Source organism: Cryptomeria japonica, chromosome 11 (genome assembly GCF_030272615.1).
Source record: "Cryptomeria japonica chromosome 11, Sugi_1.0, whole genome shotgun sequence".
Lineage (NCBI taxonomy): Eukaryota > Viridiplantae > Streptophyta > Pinopsida > Cupressales > Cupressaceae > Cryptomeria > Cryptomeria japonica.
Window position 1 is genome coordinate 165,095,935 of NC_081415.1, and position 14,937 is coordinate 165,110,871.

Below are 14,937 nucleotides of genomic sequence, written 5' to 3' on the forward strand. Positions count from 1 at the left end.
CAGAATGGTGAGAAAGGGCAGCTCAGAAGAAGGTAAGGAGAGCAAGGTGTGGTGTTACTTTTGACATGAGGTTAAAAATTATTTTCTCCTGTGATTCCAAAGTTGCAGTAGGTTTCATCATTAGCATTCTACATGTCAAGGACTTGGAAGCTAGCAATAGGCCAAAGGTAGGAATACATGAAGTTTTATGACAAACCTAGCTATTTTGTTGAAGACATGGAGATTAGGCTTTGGCTATTGAAGCTATTCCTCCCAAACCAGTTCAGGGAAATGGCTTTGGTTAAAGGGGAAGGTAACACAGCACAAAGAAGGATAAGAATGTGGCAAATACAGAGGCTGCAGTCTCAATGTCCTCTTTGGTTCCTAAGCGGTACAAGGAGGAACTTGAAGTTCATCATCATAAGGTTGGTGTCCTCCATGCTTTCTATCGCAATGTTGGTAAGGTATTAGTTGGATTACATGTTTTACGTTCCCATGGAAAACTGGGAGTGGGCAGTGCATATACTATTTTTGTGTTCTACCAAACTCCTATACATAGGGGTTGTCATCAATGGGAATTATGCTATGGTGTGTGTTTTCCCTCATTGATAGGGGTAAACCAGGGGAAAAGGGCTTTTGGGGTGGCAAATACAGTGGAAGTGGTTGTTGAAAAGGTAATGGTGCAAATGCCAGCCATGAGAATTGTGGTATTTTACAAGGCAGGGTGGATGGTGTTGTGAAGTTTTCACACATCACCCCATTGCAAATGGGGACCCCCACTTTTTTGCTCATAGGTTAGTTCTTTAGCTTAGTCGTCTAGCTTGGCAATAGTTTGAGTCTTTACCCTCTTGCTTGTGAGGGGATGCAATGCCTTGTCGTCAAGATGTGATCAAGTCAGGCAGTCTAGCAGGGTCAAGTCCCCCTCTAGACTAGTTTGGAGTCTTTTCAGCACTAAGTGCTCAAGTGATAGGTGAGAGTCAAGGTAGTCTTTGGGTGATGCTTCACAATGCAACCTATAGGTCAGGTCAGGGTGACTCTTAGGTGTGATGAGCAGTCAAGTGAGCAGGTGGATGCCCTTAGGTAAGAACATAGAACCAAGGAGCAATCAAGAAGTAATGATCAATCAACTAAGATGAAGTGCTCAATGAAGACCAATCAAGTCTAAGCGATGATGAAAGGAAAGAAAACACCAAGTCAACCCTATGAGCAAGTCACAATACACTTAGTGAAATCAGTGAGTGACGAGGTCAAAGTGAATTATCCATGAGTTGCCAAAATCCACGACCTTGAAGGTCTTGATGATGATGTTAAATGGAAGTGGCAACGAGTGAATTACCCCTTGAACCCTCCAAGTTTGCAAGCAAAGGCATTGAAATGATCAACTCGGGCAAGCAATGAAGAGATCAACTTGTAGTGGAAGTGAGTGATGAAATTTTTCCTTGAGTCGCTCAAATGCATAACCTAGGAGACATTTTTCCTTGAGTTGCTCAAATCCACAACCTAGGAGACATTTTTTTCTGAGTTGCTCAAATCCTTGACCTTGGATGGTGAGTGAAAACTTTTGTCCTTGAGCTGCCAAAATCCACAACTTCTGGAGGTCAAAGGCTTGAAGAACTTTGAAGGAAATAATGAATGAGTGTGATGCTATCCCAATACCTTGATGATGAGGGTGAGTTAAGTAAGCTTGTCTTGAAGTGAATTAAATGAAGATATATTGATGCTGAAAGTGAATGATAGTGATCGACTCATGACTTGATGATGGCGATGCACAACTCTACAAGGACATCAAGAATTCAAAAAACATCAAGGAAAGGAATCAACAAAAAGGTGTTCACCACTTGAGGGAGAGGTCAAGCTATCCAAGAAAAGCAGATGGATGACTCTCCAACAACATAAAGAAGGATGCAAGGTGTGATGGTGAACTGCATTGGAGTACTTAGCCGTGGCAAGGATTCTTGACATCAAGAGGCAAGATCAGCACATTCAACACAAGGTCCACATTTCAATGAAGAGGTCAAGAATCAACATCATTGCAACCTTAAAGATTCAACCACATGGAGATGGTGATCAAAGGGAGAACACTTTAATATTCCTTAACATTGCAAGTAAAGAATGAGGATTCAATCAACATCACCTCAAGCAACGAGATAATGCTGTGTTACAAGGAGTAGCTGAGGTGGCGCTTAGTCATCACCAACCCAATCACAACATTCCAAGTCAAAATCAAGGCATCCAGATTCAATGCACTTGACTCATCCAACGAGGAGGATAACTACCACATGTGGAGGCACAAAGTTCGATGTACCTAACCTCATCGTTCATTGGTCAACATTCAAAGAGGGACATGTGTCCTAAAATGGAATTTTATCATTGGTCAAGCATTAAATGTAATGCAATGTTAGTTATAACTAACCCTAATTAGGGTTTTCTCATGTAATTTTGGCCATTGATTTGGATTTAATCCAAGCCATTCATTTGTAAAGAGAGCTCTATCTAAGGCTTGCACTCCTCATTTGTAAGGGTTAATAGATATTAAAAGGCAGTTAGAAATAGCATAGAGTAGGACAAAAGGAGATTGTTGCCAAGACTTTGTTGCAAGAAACATATTATTTTCATTGAAAATATGTTGAAATTCCATGTGTTGATTCAACATTTTTGCATGGTCTCTACTTCTCATTTGTTTTAATGTTAATTAGATGGATGGAAGTTATTGTGGATGATTACTGGAGAAATTTGCATGTTCATACTACTTGTATTTTGCTGATTGCTAAATACTTTGCGTGGTCAACTGAACTCTTTACATAAGCTTAACTTCAATTGCTACTCACTCGTTGATATGCATTACATTGATGGTGTCTACATTGTTGGTAGTAGTTTGTACATCATTAGCTCTCCTTAGAAGATCGCACCAGCTTTGAATAGTTGTTCCTTGCATAGCGAAACAAAGCATGGTTAAGTTTCACTAAGTCATTCATACCCTCTTACATTCTTAGGATTAGATTAGCTTTCTTAACCCTTAATCCCTTTTGCCATTTGTTTTCCAAGTTAAGTAAATTTCACATTCCAACCGCATTCATGCAAAACATAAGTCCCCCTTGTGATTCCAGCAATATCACATCAAACCACCGAGTCTATCCACATATAAAGTCAAGACCTGACTATAGGAACCTTGGAGTCATCTCATTTGATCACGAAGTTTAGCATTTGAGAAAATTTTGTTCCATTGTGCTGCTTTATGATTAGAGTTTTGATGCTTATGTGTTCATTGGTGTTCGTTGGGTCTGTGTATTGATCTTAATAACTGTTTAAGCAGTATAGTAGGTCATGGTATGGTGATTTTATTTGCTTAAGTCTTGCTAGTCTGCCAAGTATTATCTTAAGAATGTATGGTCAGTATTTTCAAGGATGGGTACCCCAATAGAACCCCTTCCATGTTCTCAAGTTTTTTTTTCAAGAATTAAAGATCATAATATATATCCTCAATATAAAGGTAATCTGACCCAATAATGAGATGGCATGGATGAGTTTTTATTGGTTGAAGGGACAGTAACAATCTGACTGATAGGACAAAGCTCATGTTTGAGTAGCCACATCAATTCCATGTAGAGAATGGTGGCAGAGGGTTCACTATATAAGGTCAGACAGGATTTCAAGACCACTGCGGTGTTGTTTATTCTAAACGACTGATGGCGTCTTCAACTGGGAGCAGATTGGGGAAGGCTAAAAAGATTTAAGTCTTTGAAGGGGAAAACCCCATGCCTGTAAACAAGGGAAAGCAGCAGAAGCATAGAGTGTCTAGTGAGGAGATGATAGTGGATTTTATGGCATTTGTGGAAAAGGAGATTAAGAGCCATGAGCTGTGACACTGGGTTTCCAGCATTCAGAAGATGGCAAAGGCCATTGATGGTGCTCCTAGTGTTGGTATTTGATCTGACATGGCTAACCTTCTATTGGATCCTGGTCATACACGGACAGAAACATTTTTTATGCAGCCCACACACTGAGTTGTACATCTATGCTTTCAAATGCTATAAGATCCTTTCTTCTTCGTGGCGACATTGAAGAGGTAGTGCATTAGTGTAAAGTCCCCTTTTCAAAATAGGATTTAATAATAAAATTATAAATATAAAAGAACAAAATTAAACATAACCATAACTAAAATTTAGTTAAGTTTAATGAATGGTCAAAAGGCATAAGATGAAAAGTTGTAACTGTTAATTTTAACACTTTCAGATTGACATAACTTAGAATTTAGATTTAGTTTCTAATTAGTTTGTTTAACTGAAAGAAAATGACAACATAGAAATGAACAAATTGAGAGCAAGATACAGTTACCCTGGGAAAACCTCCTAGGAGGAAAAACCCAGCCAGAAAAGATCCTTAGATCTGATTATGGATTATAGTTATATAATCATTAACAACACTTATCTCATGTATTTGCAGGTTCAGATGTTGCTATCACAAGAGGTATGAGGTGACTGCCTTCAACAATCACTTGCTGTCATATGAAGGATAGATGCTGCTGCTCCCTTACCCTAGATTGTAGGCCTTCAAGGAATTCGTTGTGTATAACCTAGATGGCAGTCCTTCAAGCAGTTCACTTTGTATACATAAATGGTAGTCCTTCCAATAATTCGTTGTACATGTATGAATGGCATACCTCCAATCAGTTCGCTGTGCATTCACTGAATTTTGCCAACACCTCAAGATGAATTTCGCACCTCCTAATGGTAGATGAAGGTTGCTGTAGTTGCAGATGACTGAAGTTCGCACTTAGGCAAGCATGAAGATTTTCGCATAAGATGAAGGAGCTAATTGACTTGAGTGAATAACAAATGAATCTTGATCTTTTATTTATATGGAGCGAACTCCTTAACTAGGTCGGCTTAAACTTTCAATTATTTCCTTTTAACTGCCTTGTTAATAGGATCGGCCCTATTGGATAGCACGCTGAGTGTTTATTTGATATAGCGTGGGGGATAGGGCCACGTTGGAGGGAAAAAGGGCCATCCCTTATTTGGGTGGATTCCAATGTTGCCCAAGACAATATGAATCCGCCCTTCCCTAATTAATATCAACACTCCCTCTTAATTAGGGAGGAGAACATAACTATAATCTTCCATCTTGCATACACAAGCAAGGAATGGAATTACATAATATAATCTTCCACTGGATCCACCTTACATTGCCCGCAAAGGGTGGAGAGGATCTTTTCGACCATCTTACATTGCCCGCAGAGCATGGTCAATCAATTACACTAATACCATCTTACATTGCCCGCAGAGGATGGTTTAACAATTACACTTCTCCCTAAGAAGTTTTTACAATACCATCTTACATTGCCCGCAGAGGATGGTTTGACATTATACTTCTCCCTGAGAAGTTTTGCAATACCACCTTACATTGCCCGCAGAGGGTGGTTTGATACAACACAACGTATTACTAAGATTGAGACTCCCTTTCAATTAGGGTTTCATTTTCCATAATACCAAGTCTGTCCTTGAAGTACGCAAACTTCACTTTGGATAGAGGCTTGGTAAGAATATCTGCAACCTGCTCATCAGTGCTGACATACTTCAGCTGAATAGCACCTCTTTGCACCATGTCCCGAATGAAATGATTGTGAGTTTCCACATGTTTTGACCTGTCATGAAACACTGGGTTGATGGACATCTTAATACAACTCTAGTTATCACAGTGAATAACTGTAGGATCCCAAGCCTGACCAAACAGCCCTGCAAGAAGCTTGCGAAGCCACACTGCTTCTCTAGAAGCTACACTTGCTGCAATATACTCAGCTTCAGCAATACTCAATGCCACTGAGGATTATTTCCTGCAAGCCCAAGAGATTATTGCGGATCCCAAGCTAAAACAAATACCGAAGGTGCTTTTCCTGTCTTTGACGCTTCCAGCCTAGTCTGCATCTGAATAACCTTCCAAGGTTATTGGAGTGTTAAGTGGATACTTCAGCCCAAAACCAACTGTGCCTCGCAAGTATCTTAGGATATGCTTGGCTGCAACAAGATGAACATGTTTGGGCATGCTCATGAACTAGCTGAGAGCATTTACAGCAAAACATATGTCTAGTCTAGTGTTAACTAGATACATCAGTGATCCAATCAACTGCCGGTACTCGGATGGATCTGCAAATTCAAAGTTAGCTGCAGAAACACTTAACTTCTTTAAGTTAGATTCTATAGGAGTAGACATGGGTTTACAATCCATCATTCTAAATCTTTTCAAAATGTCAATAGTATACTTTCCTTGACTTAAAAAAATTTCGTTAGATCTTTGCCATACTTCTAGACCTAAAAAATAATGCATTAGACCTAAGTCTTTCATTTCAAATTCTGAAGCTAATTCTTTCTTGCATCTAATAATAAGTTCATCTTTACCAGTAAGGAATAAGTCATCCACATAAAGAACTAGAATTAGCATTTCATCATTGGCTACCTTAAAGTATATGTTAGAGTCAGCATCATTTTTACAAAAGCCTAGACTTAGCAAGTATTTATCAATTCTTTCATACCAAGCACGAGGAGCTTGTTTAAGGCCATACAGAGCTTTCTTTAACCTGCACACATGGGTTAATCTATCCTGAATCTCATAACCCTCAAGTTGCTCAATATAGACTTCTTCCTCAATGACACCATTGAGGAAGGCAGTCTTAACATCCATCTGATGTAGTTTCCAACCCCTAGCAGCAGCAATGGCTATTATAGTTCTAATAGAAATATATCTAGCAACATGAGCAAATGTTTCTTCATAGTCTATGCCTTCCTTTTGAGAAAAACCACGAGCTACAAATCTAGCCTTATATTTTTCAATACTACCATCAGCATTATGTTTAATTTTAAATAACCATTTAGAGGAAACAACAGATTTACCTTTGGGTCTGGGCACAATGTCCCACACATCATTCTTGATGATTGACTGATATTCTTCATCCATAGCAAGCTTCCAGGCATGATGAATCAAGGCTTCTTCAACATTGCAAGGTTCAGTTTTAAAGAGATTGCACATCAAATCAACGTAGTTGGAGAATACCTGAGGTCTCTTAGTTTGACGAAAGGTGCCACTGGGAGCAGCAAATCTTTCAGCTTCTTGAATGGTGTTCCTTACCCAAAGAGGCCTCTTTTTGGTAATGACAATGTCACTAGGAATATTAGTGGGATTCATGGGCTCTGGTGGATCATCATGATCATCTTGAGGTGGAGGTTCCACTTGCTCCCTCTGAATCTCAGGGTTAGAATCAACATTTATATCTTGATTGTCATTAGCTTCATCAATAACACAAGAACCTTTTGATTTCTTAAAAGCAATATCTTCTTCGAATGTAACATCTCTACTTACCTCAACATACCTTTGACCTGGGATGTATATTCTGAATGCTTTGGAGGATTCACTGTAACCGACTAGAATGCCTTTCTTTCCAGAGGGTTTCAGCTTGGTTCGCTTTTCTTTGGGCACATGAACATAAACAGGACTTCCAAAGATTTTGAGGTGACTGATGTCTGGTTTGGATCCTGTGAAAGCTTCTTCAGGGGTCATGTTCTTTAGAACACGGTGAGGGCATCTATTCTGGATATATACTGTTGTTCTGGAGGCCTCTGCCCATAGGGAGGTCTGCAAGTCTTGATCATGAATCATAGCCTTTGCAGCCTCCACAATAGTCCTATTCTTTCTTTCGGCAACACCATTTTGTTGAGGATTGTATGGAACACAAAACTCCCTCTTAATTCCTGACTCAACACAAAACTCATAAAAGCTACCGGAGGTGTACTCACCTCCATTGTTAGATCTTAAACATTTAATTCTTTTACCAGAGGAGTTTTCAGTTAATGCTTTGAACTCTTTGAATTTACTTAGGACTTCATCGAATTCTTTAGATTTCAAGTAGATCCAAGTTTTCCTAGAGAAATCATCTATGAAGATTACATAATAAAGAAATCCACTAGGAGAAGCTATAGACATAGGACCACATAAATCAGAGTGAACAAGTTTTAGTTTGTCTTTAGCTCTATTTTCACTTTTATGAAATGGACTTTTAACGTTTTTACCTATAGCACAACCTTTACAAGTGTTATCATGGATTTGACTGAGTTTAGGCATACCTTTGACTAACTTTTCAAGGGATGGAAGAGCTTGATAATGCAAGTGTCCAAGCCTTCTATGCCATAACTCATAGGATTTAGGAACCTCATTAATGAGTGCTTGGATAGGATTAGCAGAGAGTTTATAAAGACTATCATATCTATGACCAATTATATGAGCAGATTTAAAACTAGATTTCTTAGGCCATGCAAGAACTTTTCCATCAGAAAATGCAATTTGATAACCTTTATCTTCTAGAGCAGAAATGGAAATTAGGTTTCTTTTAATTCCAGGAACAAACAAGATATCACTGAGGTGCAAAGAAATACCAGAAACTAAATTTAGAGAAGTAGAGTCAGAACCTCTTACCGAATAACGAGCGTCATCACCAATTACTACATGAGGGCTGGTATCCTTTTCTACTAAGTCTCAAAGGTGATCACAGTAGCCTGTGATGTGTCTGGAGGCACCACTGTCAATCAACCAAGTATTGCTATCTGAAGGAACACTGCTAGACAGAGCGGAGATGAATAAAAAATCATCATTTTGTTCTGATACTTCATTTAGGTTGGCTTCACTTTGGTTAGAGTTATGCTGACATTCTTTAGCATAGTGACCAAATTTGTCACATCTAAAGCAACAAACACGCGAGGTATCTCTTGGTTTCTTCCAAGGGTGTTGGGAACTAAATGGTCTGAATTCCCTATTTCTTTTAGGATAAAGTTTCTTCCAATTTCCCCCTTTCTTGCATTGAGCTGCAAGCATGTGATGATCATCTATATGGGAACTTTTGGTTTGCCCTCTTGTGATGAGGCGAGACTCTTCTTGGATACAGTCATTTTTAAGGCGATCAAGGGTGGGTAACTCAGTCCTACCACTTATGGTTTGGATAAATGACTCCCATGAGTGAGGTAGACCATTTAGGGCAATCATGACAAGGTCTTTATCTTCCATGTTATGGCCAATTAAACCTAGCTGATTCTTTAGTTCTGAAATTCTCATAAAGTAGGAAATAACAGAATCTTCTTTTGCCATTTTGATAGTAAGTAGTTGTTGTCTTAAAGTAATTGCCCTACTGAGATTGTTAATTTCATATGTACCTTGTAAATTGCTGAACATTTCCCTTGCAGTGGTAAATGAGGCAATAGAGGTGACTAGGTGGTCTTTGACTGAATCAATGAGAATCTTCCTGGCTTTGACAGCATCCTTTTTGAATTGTTTTAGCTCGGCTGCATCCGTAGGTTCAGTTAGCTCTTTTGCTTCTATAAATTGGAGAAGATCTTCTTCCTCTAGAGCCAACTTGATTCAAACTTTCCAGGCAATAAAGTTTAGATTCCCATCAAGCCTATCTTCAACTTTCAGCCCCATTGACCTAACCTGAAAATGAGACAACAATCTGGAAATAAAGGAGTACTGAATTCTGAAATCTGAAAGTTGATCTAGCCTATAGCTCTGATACCATGTTAATTTTAACACTTTCAGATTGACATAACTTAGAATTTAGATTTAGTTTCTAATTAGTTTGTTTAACTGAAAGAAAATGACAACATAGAAATGAACAAATTGAGAGCAAGATACAGTTACCCTGGGAAAACCTCCTAGGAGGAAAAACCCAGCCAAAAAAGATCCTTAGATCTGATTATGGATTATAGTTATGTAATCATTACAACACTTATCTCATGTATTTGCAGGTTCAGATGTTGCTATCACAAGAGGTATGAGGTGACTGCCTTCAACAATCACTTGCTGTCATATGAAGGATAGATGTTGTTGCTCCCTTACCCTAGATTGTAGGCCTTCAAGGAATTCGTTGTGTATAACCTAGATGGCAGTCCTTCAAGCAGTTCACTTTGTATACATAAATGGTAGTCCTTCCAGTAATTCGCTGTACATGTATGAATGGCAGGCCTCCAATTAGTTCGTTGTGCATTCACTGAATTTTGCCAACACCTCAAGATGAATTTCGCACCTCCTAATGGTAGATGAAGGTTGTTGTAGTTGAAGATGACTGAAGTTCGCACTTAGGCAAGCATGAAGATTTTCGCATAAGATGAAGGAGCTAATTGACTTGAGTGAATAACAAATGAATCTTGATCTTTTATTTATATGGAGCGAACTCCTTAACTAGGTCGTCTTAAACTTTTAATTATTTCCTTTTAACTGCCTTGTTAATAGGGTCGGCCCTATTGGATAGCACGCTGAGTGTTTATTTGATATAGCGTGGGGGATAGGGCAACGTTGGAGGGAAAAGGGGCTATCCCTTATTTGGGCGGATTCCAATGTTGCCCAAGGCAATATGAATCCACCCTTCCCTAATTAATATCAACAGTAACTCCCTCAAACATGAGATATAAAAGGGAGAAGAGAACTTCATTTGAAAGGTGGATAACTTGGAAATCAGAAGTGCAGATCTAATTTAAATAAGAAGTGCAGATCTGATTGTGAAAGGTTGTGTCCCTTTCAAAGGGCAGAAATAATGAAGAGTTGCACTCTTTCAAAGGGTGCTAATGGTGAAAGGTTGTCTCTTGCCAAAGGGCATACATGATGAAGAGGAGTGACCTCTCCTTCACATTGAGAGATATAAAGGAAAGGAATCAAAAAGCCTCCAGTGATATCACCATCGATCAGATCAGATCAGAAATGTTAAAAAGTTACAGGCAGTAACATCCTTGTTCTTGGTGGTATGCATGGGGATGTGCTTAATATGTATGCTTAATATACGAAGCCTGATAATGTTCTCATGCAGAATTTAATAGTAATTTTAATATAGACTGCAAAATGTATGACGGTCATACTTAATTTCATATACATTCATAGTACAATGAGATATCAATATATTCACAGTCTAAGTACTTAATCAATTCTGATTCTTCCCCCCATAAGGGGAGGTGTGGTGTTGTTAGGGAGAGGCGAGGTAAATCCATCCCAAAAATAGATGAGCCCCAAGGGTGAATGGACTGATGATCCTGAAATCTGGGCTGCATTATGGAGGTGGTGTCATCACGCCCTAGACAAGTAAATCACCATCCAGGGTTGAGAATTAGAAGGGATTAAGATTAGAGCTTGAATAAGGACAATGACAGTTGTACTATGAGCAACCATAATTATTAAATATGTAATTAATGTAGCATAATAAGTAGTAATGTATGTTGCTCCTTAGGAATTGGCAGCCTCTTAATAGGGGACATTACAATCAGTCAGAAATCTACTTCACTTGTCTATTCAAAATTTCGATCACCTTCATGCAACAAAGAGGCAACAATTGTGTCTGCAGTGAGCAGTTGAGGAAATTGATAAAGGTGTGAAGGTTAACCTTCCTAACAACACCATTCTGGGTGTTTTAGATTGCTGTAAGGAAGATGATTTGGATGACGTGGTTGAAGTCTCCCCTACTGGTAATGTTGTATTTTGTGATAAATGTAAGAAAAAAGTGCAGGATGGGGAACTGGCACTTGTGTGATTTGCCTCAGCCCCTGATGATATCGTATCTCCTTTTTGTGTCTGTTTTTTGGGGTGGTGGTAGTTTAAAACTATGGGATTTGGGGGTATTGGCAGGTACGGTATGACAACTAAGGCTGGTCTGGCTGAGTTTATATGGACTGTACCGAATGTATATGCATAATATTAATGGAATATGGCAGTTACTGGTTATTGTGGATCAATGTCTCATCGCTCTTCTGTGTAGACAGTTGACAGCATGAGCAGACCTAGTGGCTGATGGCCATCAGCATCCAGGGATTGATCCCTTTGTTTTTATGGTTCCTGGATCTCAACCAAGTTTATTATCAAAAAACTATAAAAGGTAATCTGGAATACAGGCTACTAAATGCACTTTGATGCCTGTAAAGCATAGCCAACCAACTCGTTCGAGAAGCTTGAGAAACTGAAGAGTGACAATACACTTGACACTTGCACAAAAGCTCAACTACAACAAAGAGTTGATTCTGGTCATTTTCCCAGAGAATATAGTCAAAACTTGGGAGTAGTCCACTACCAGCAAATAGCACTCTGACTATAGTGTTACTACTGTTTTAGCTCTAGCATGTGTCATATATTTTATAATTTGTCTATCTCACGAAGTTCAACATGTGAATCTGCATTAGCAGCTAAGGTAAATAATGCCAGAAACAAACACTCTGTCTAAAAAACCCAATATCAAAACCATTCTGGCATAGTTCATATCCCGCCATGTGCTTACTTGCATTCATAATATTACCACGAACCAATCTAACTAATCAGCTGTATCAATCCATGCAAAACACTAAAACCTACTTTTAACATACAATGTCTCATACCGTGTCAAATGGAATAAGCTATAGTAATAAATAGTTGGAATTCCACGGTCAAATTCCCAAGAGACATGATTGGGTAAAACGCAACAACCATCTTTGGGTGGAACACACCCAATGGGCAAGGCCAGGCAAGTCCTGGGTCCCTTTATTAACAAAGAGGCACCCCTTGGATGTGTCAACTGCAACTACGCTGAACTTTACAGTGCAGAGCAAGTTTACAAATCAAATTTACGTTAAAAAAATAAATATCTCATAATCACTGCATTGTCAAGAAAGACTTCGTATTAAATAACACTTGTTCGGGAAAATTAGCTGCAAGTTTCTAAAATTTAATTTATTAAAATAATGATCTCATTGTCCAGTGGGTAGGAATGAGAACAGATTACTCCCTCCCAATTCACCGTATCGTTTAGAGAGATTTCATTTGAAACAACCTTCGTGTGTGGGAAATTACCTGCAAATCACATAACTCTATTAATTTTTACACAATATTTCCCAAACCCGGTGGGGGTGAATAAGTGGTAAGGCTAACCAATTACCCTGATGAAAACCCAGGTTCACATCCCATCAGTAAACTACCAGACCAAGCTCTCGATGGTAAAGAGATAATAGATACAAAATAAAGCCACCTAAAAACCCATGTCTATTCTGCACTGGAGAATGGAACTCTAATCTGTGTCTGCAGTCCGCCTGGGACTGGAGATTCCCAGATATACAAATTAAAGAAAGTAATAATCTCATAATAGGGTCATTCTTCGTACACATTTTAATTGAAATGGCCTTCGCTGGGAATAAATTTCAGCTAAGGATACCACAAATATAAGAAAATGTAATATTTTCGTCTCTACAATTTCAAAGACAAATAAATTTATTTTTTAAAAAAACATTGACTCTAAATAACAAATACCGATCGAATATTCAACATTTATCAAAACTTGCGATATAAAATCAATCTATAACCACGGTCCACATTATACTGTATTACCCATCCAATATACTGCATGACAATTTATTAAATTTTATACATTTTTTCATCGTATTATGTAAGAAAACAGATTGTATACAATAAATAGAGCTATTTAAACTGTCATTTTTAATGTATGTGAGCCGAGAATTTAAATGGAACATAGATTCCGAACTGATCGCTTCAATATGACTGATAAAACTGTAAGATGTAGATGAAATTAGCCTGATTTGACGAGTATAAAATGAAGGATTGTTGTATCAATTTCAGAAAAAACAGATGGCAAAATCCCTTACCGGCCATTACTGCAAATTAAGATCTGCAAATTGGGGTTTTTCTTTTCGAGGTTGAAAATACAGAGGCTTTTTTGGGGACTTGAATAAAATAGTTCAGATAAAACGAAATGGAATATAAAAATGCAGAAATTTGGAGATAACAAAAAATAATATGAACAGTGACAGACTGTTATGAAAACTTGGCAGGGTAGGTTATGTTCATGTGTTTTTTATTTGGGTTTCCAATGGCCACAATATGGTTAGGTGAACACTAAAACCTTAATGGGTTCTTAAATTTATTTTCTACTCAACTATCATTTGACAGATTAAAATTCAAATTCATTTGTTATTGGATAAAGAAAATTTATAAATATGTCATAAATTAATTTAAATTTGCAGGTATTAATTATTAGAATATTAAAATAGTTAAAAATTGAAAATTAATATAGTAATTTTATGTTTGAAGAAGAGAAAAAATCTTAGCATAACATTGAATTTTGCATGCTTGAAAATTAGAAATGGAATTCGTTGGTTCTTAAATTGTTACTTTACAATCTTGAAACTTCTTCTTATCTTCGAAGTTAAGGATTTGTCATCAAGAAGGTAATATAAGGGTTCAAGTTAAAGGTCAATTGACAAGAGTGGATAGTCTGCCCTGCACTCTGTGCCTAGCTAAACCTAAGATAGTATTCCCATAGATATCCTTACAAGGTTTTAAACCAATTAAAATGTAGCAAAATTGCAACAATCAATAGTTATACTTGATGTACACTTGACACCTATATTTGTCACTAGTTCAGTGCGAACCATATATAATTGATAAAACACCTGGTGCATACTTATAGATGCCAACAATATTATAATCCCCCAAAACATAGCTTCATTCATTATTGCATACATGGTGGCAAGGTGCAAACATGCATGTCATATTTCTTTTATGGTTTAATTGTTTAGGTTTGCTTAAAATTTGATCCCCTGTTTGTAATATTGAATCATGAACAACATGCATATATTCTAATGCCATGATTTTGGAGCAAACATTTTTCATTTAAAATAAATCTTAAATAGAGATAGATTTAAATGGAAAGTATTTGACCATTCATTAATATGGACCAATGCCTATTCTAATGAGCAACAAAGTCATAAACAATAAAGAGGGGAGAGATACATCCAACAAACATCAATAGAAACATAGATACATTTACATATAATGAAATACTACGACATGCAAATGGACATAATTAATAATCTATTTCAAAACTACAATAAGTTGCATTAAATAAGGGAAAGACAATTACAATAGCATTGAAATGCATTATCTAGGTTGTCAATC

The 14,937-nt window shown here is 37.6% G+C and overlaps 1 protein-coding gene across 7 annotated transcripts in view; it reads right to left on the bottom strand.

The window, feature by feature from the left end:
* LOC131032484 (uncharacterized) overlaps positions 1 to 13,832 on the bottom strand; it is a 243,020-nt gene extending 229,188 nt beyond the window's left edge. For 2 of the 7 annotated variants that reach the window (XM_057963478.2, XM_057963477.2), the window contains exon 1: positions 13,626 to 13,808. In XM_057963478.2, the coding sequence (XP_057819461.2) occupies positions 13,626 to 13,632 (7 nt within the window). In that variant the 5' untranslated portion in view covers positions 13,633 to 13,808. Of the gene's footprint in view, positions 1 to 13,625 lie in introns of all 7 variants that reach the window. The other 5 variants (XM_057963480.2, XM_057963479.2, XM_057963484.2 and 2 more) reach the window with 4 other exon arrangements.
* Between the last annotated feature and the right edge of the window lie 1,105 nt (positions 13,833 to 14,937).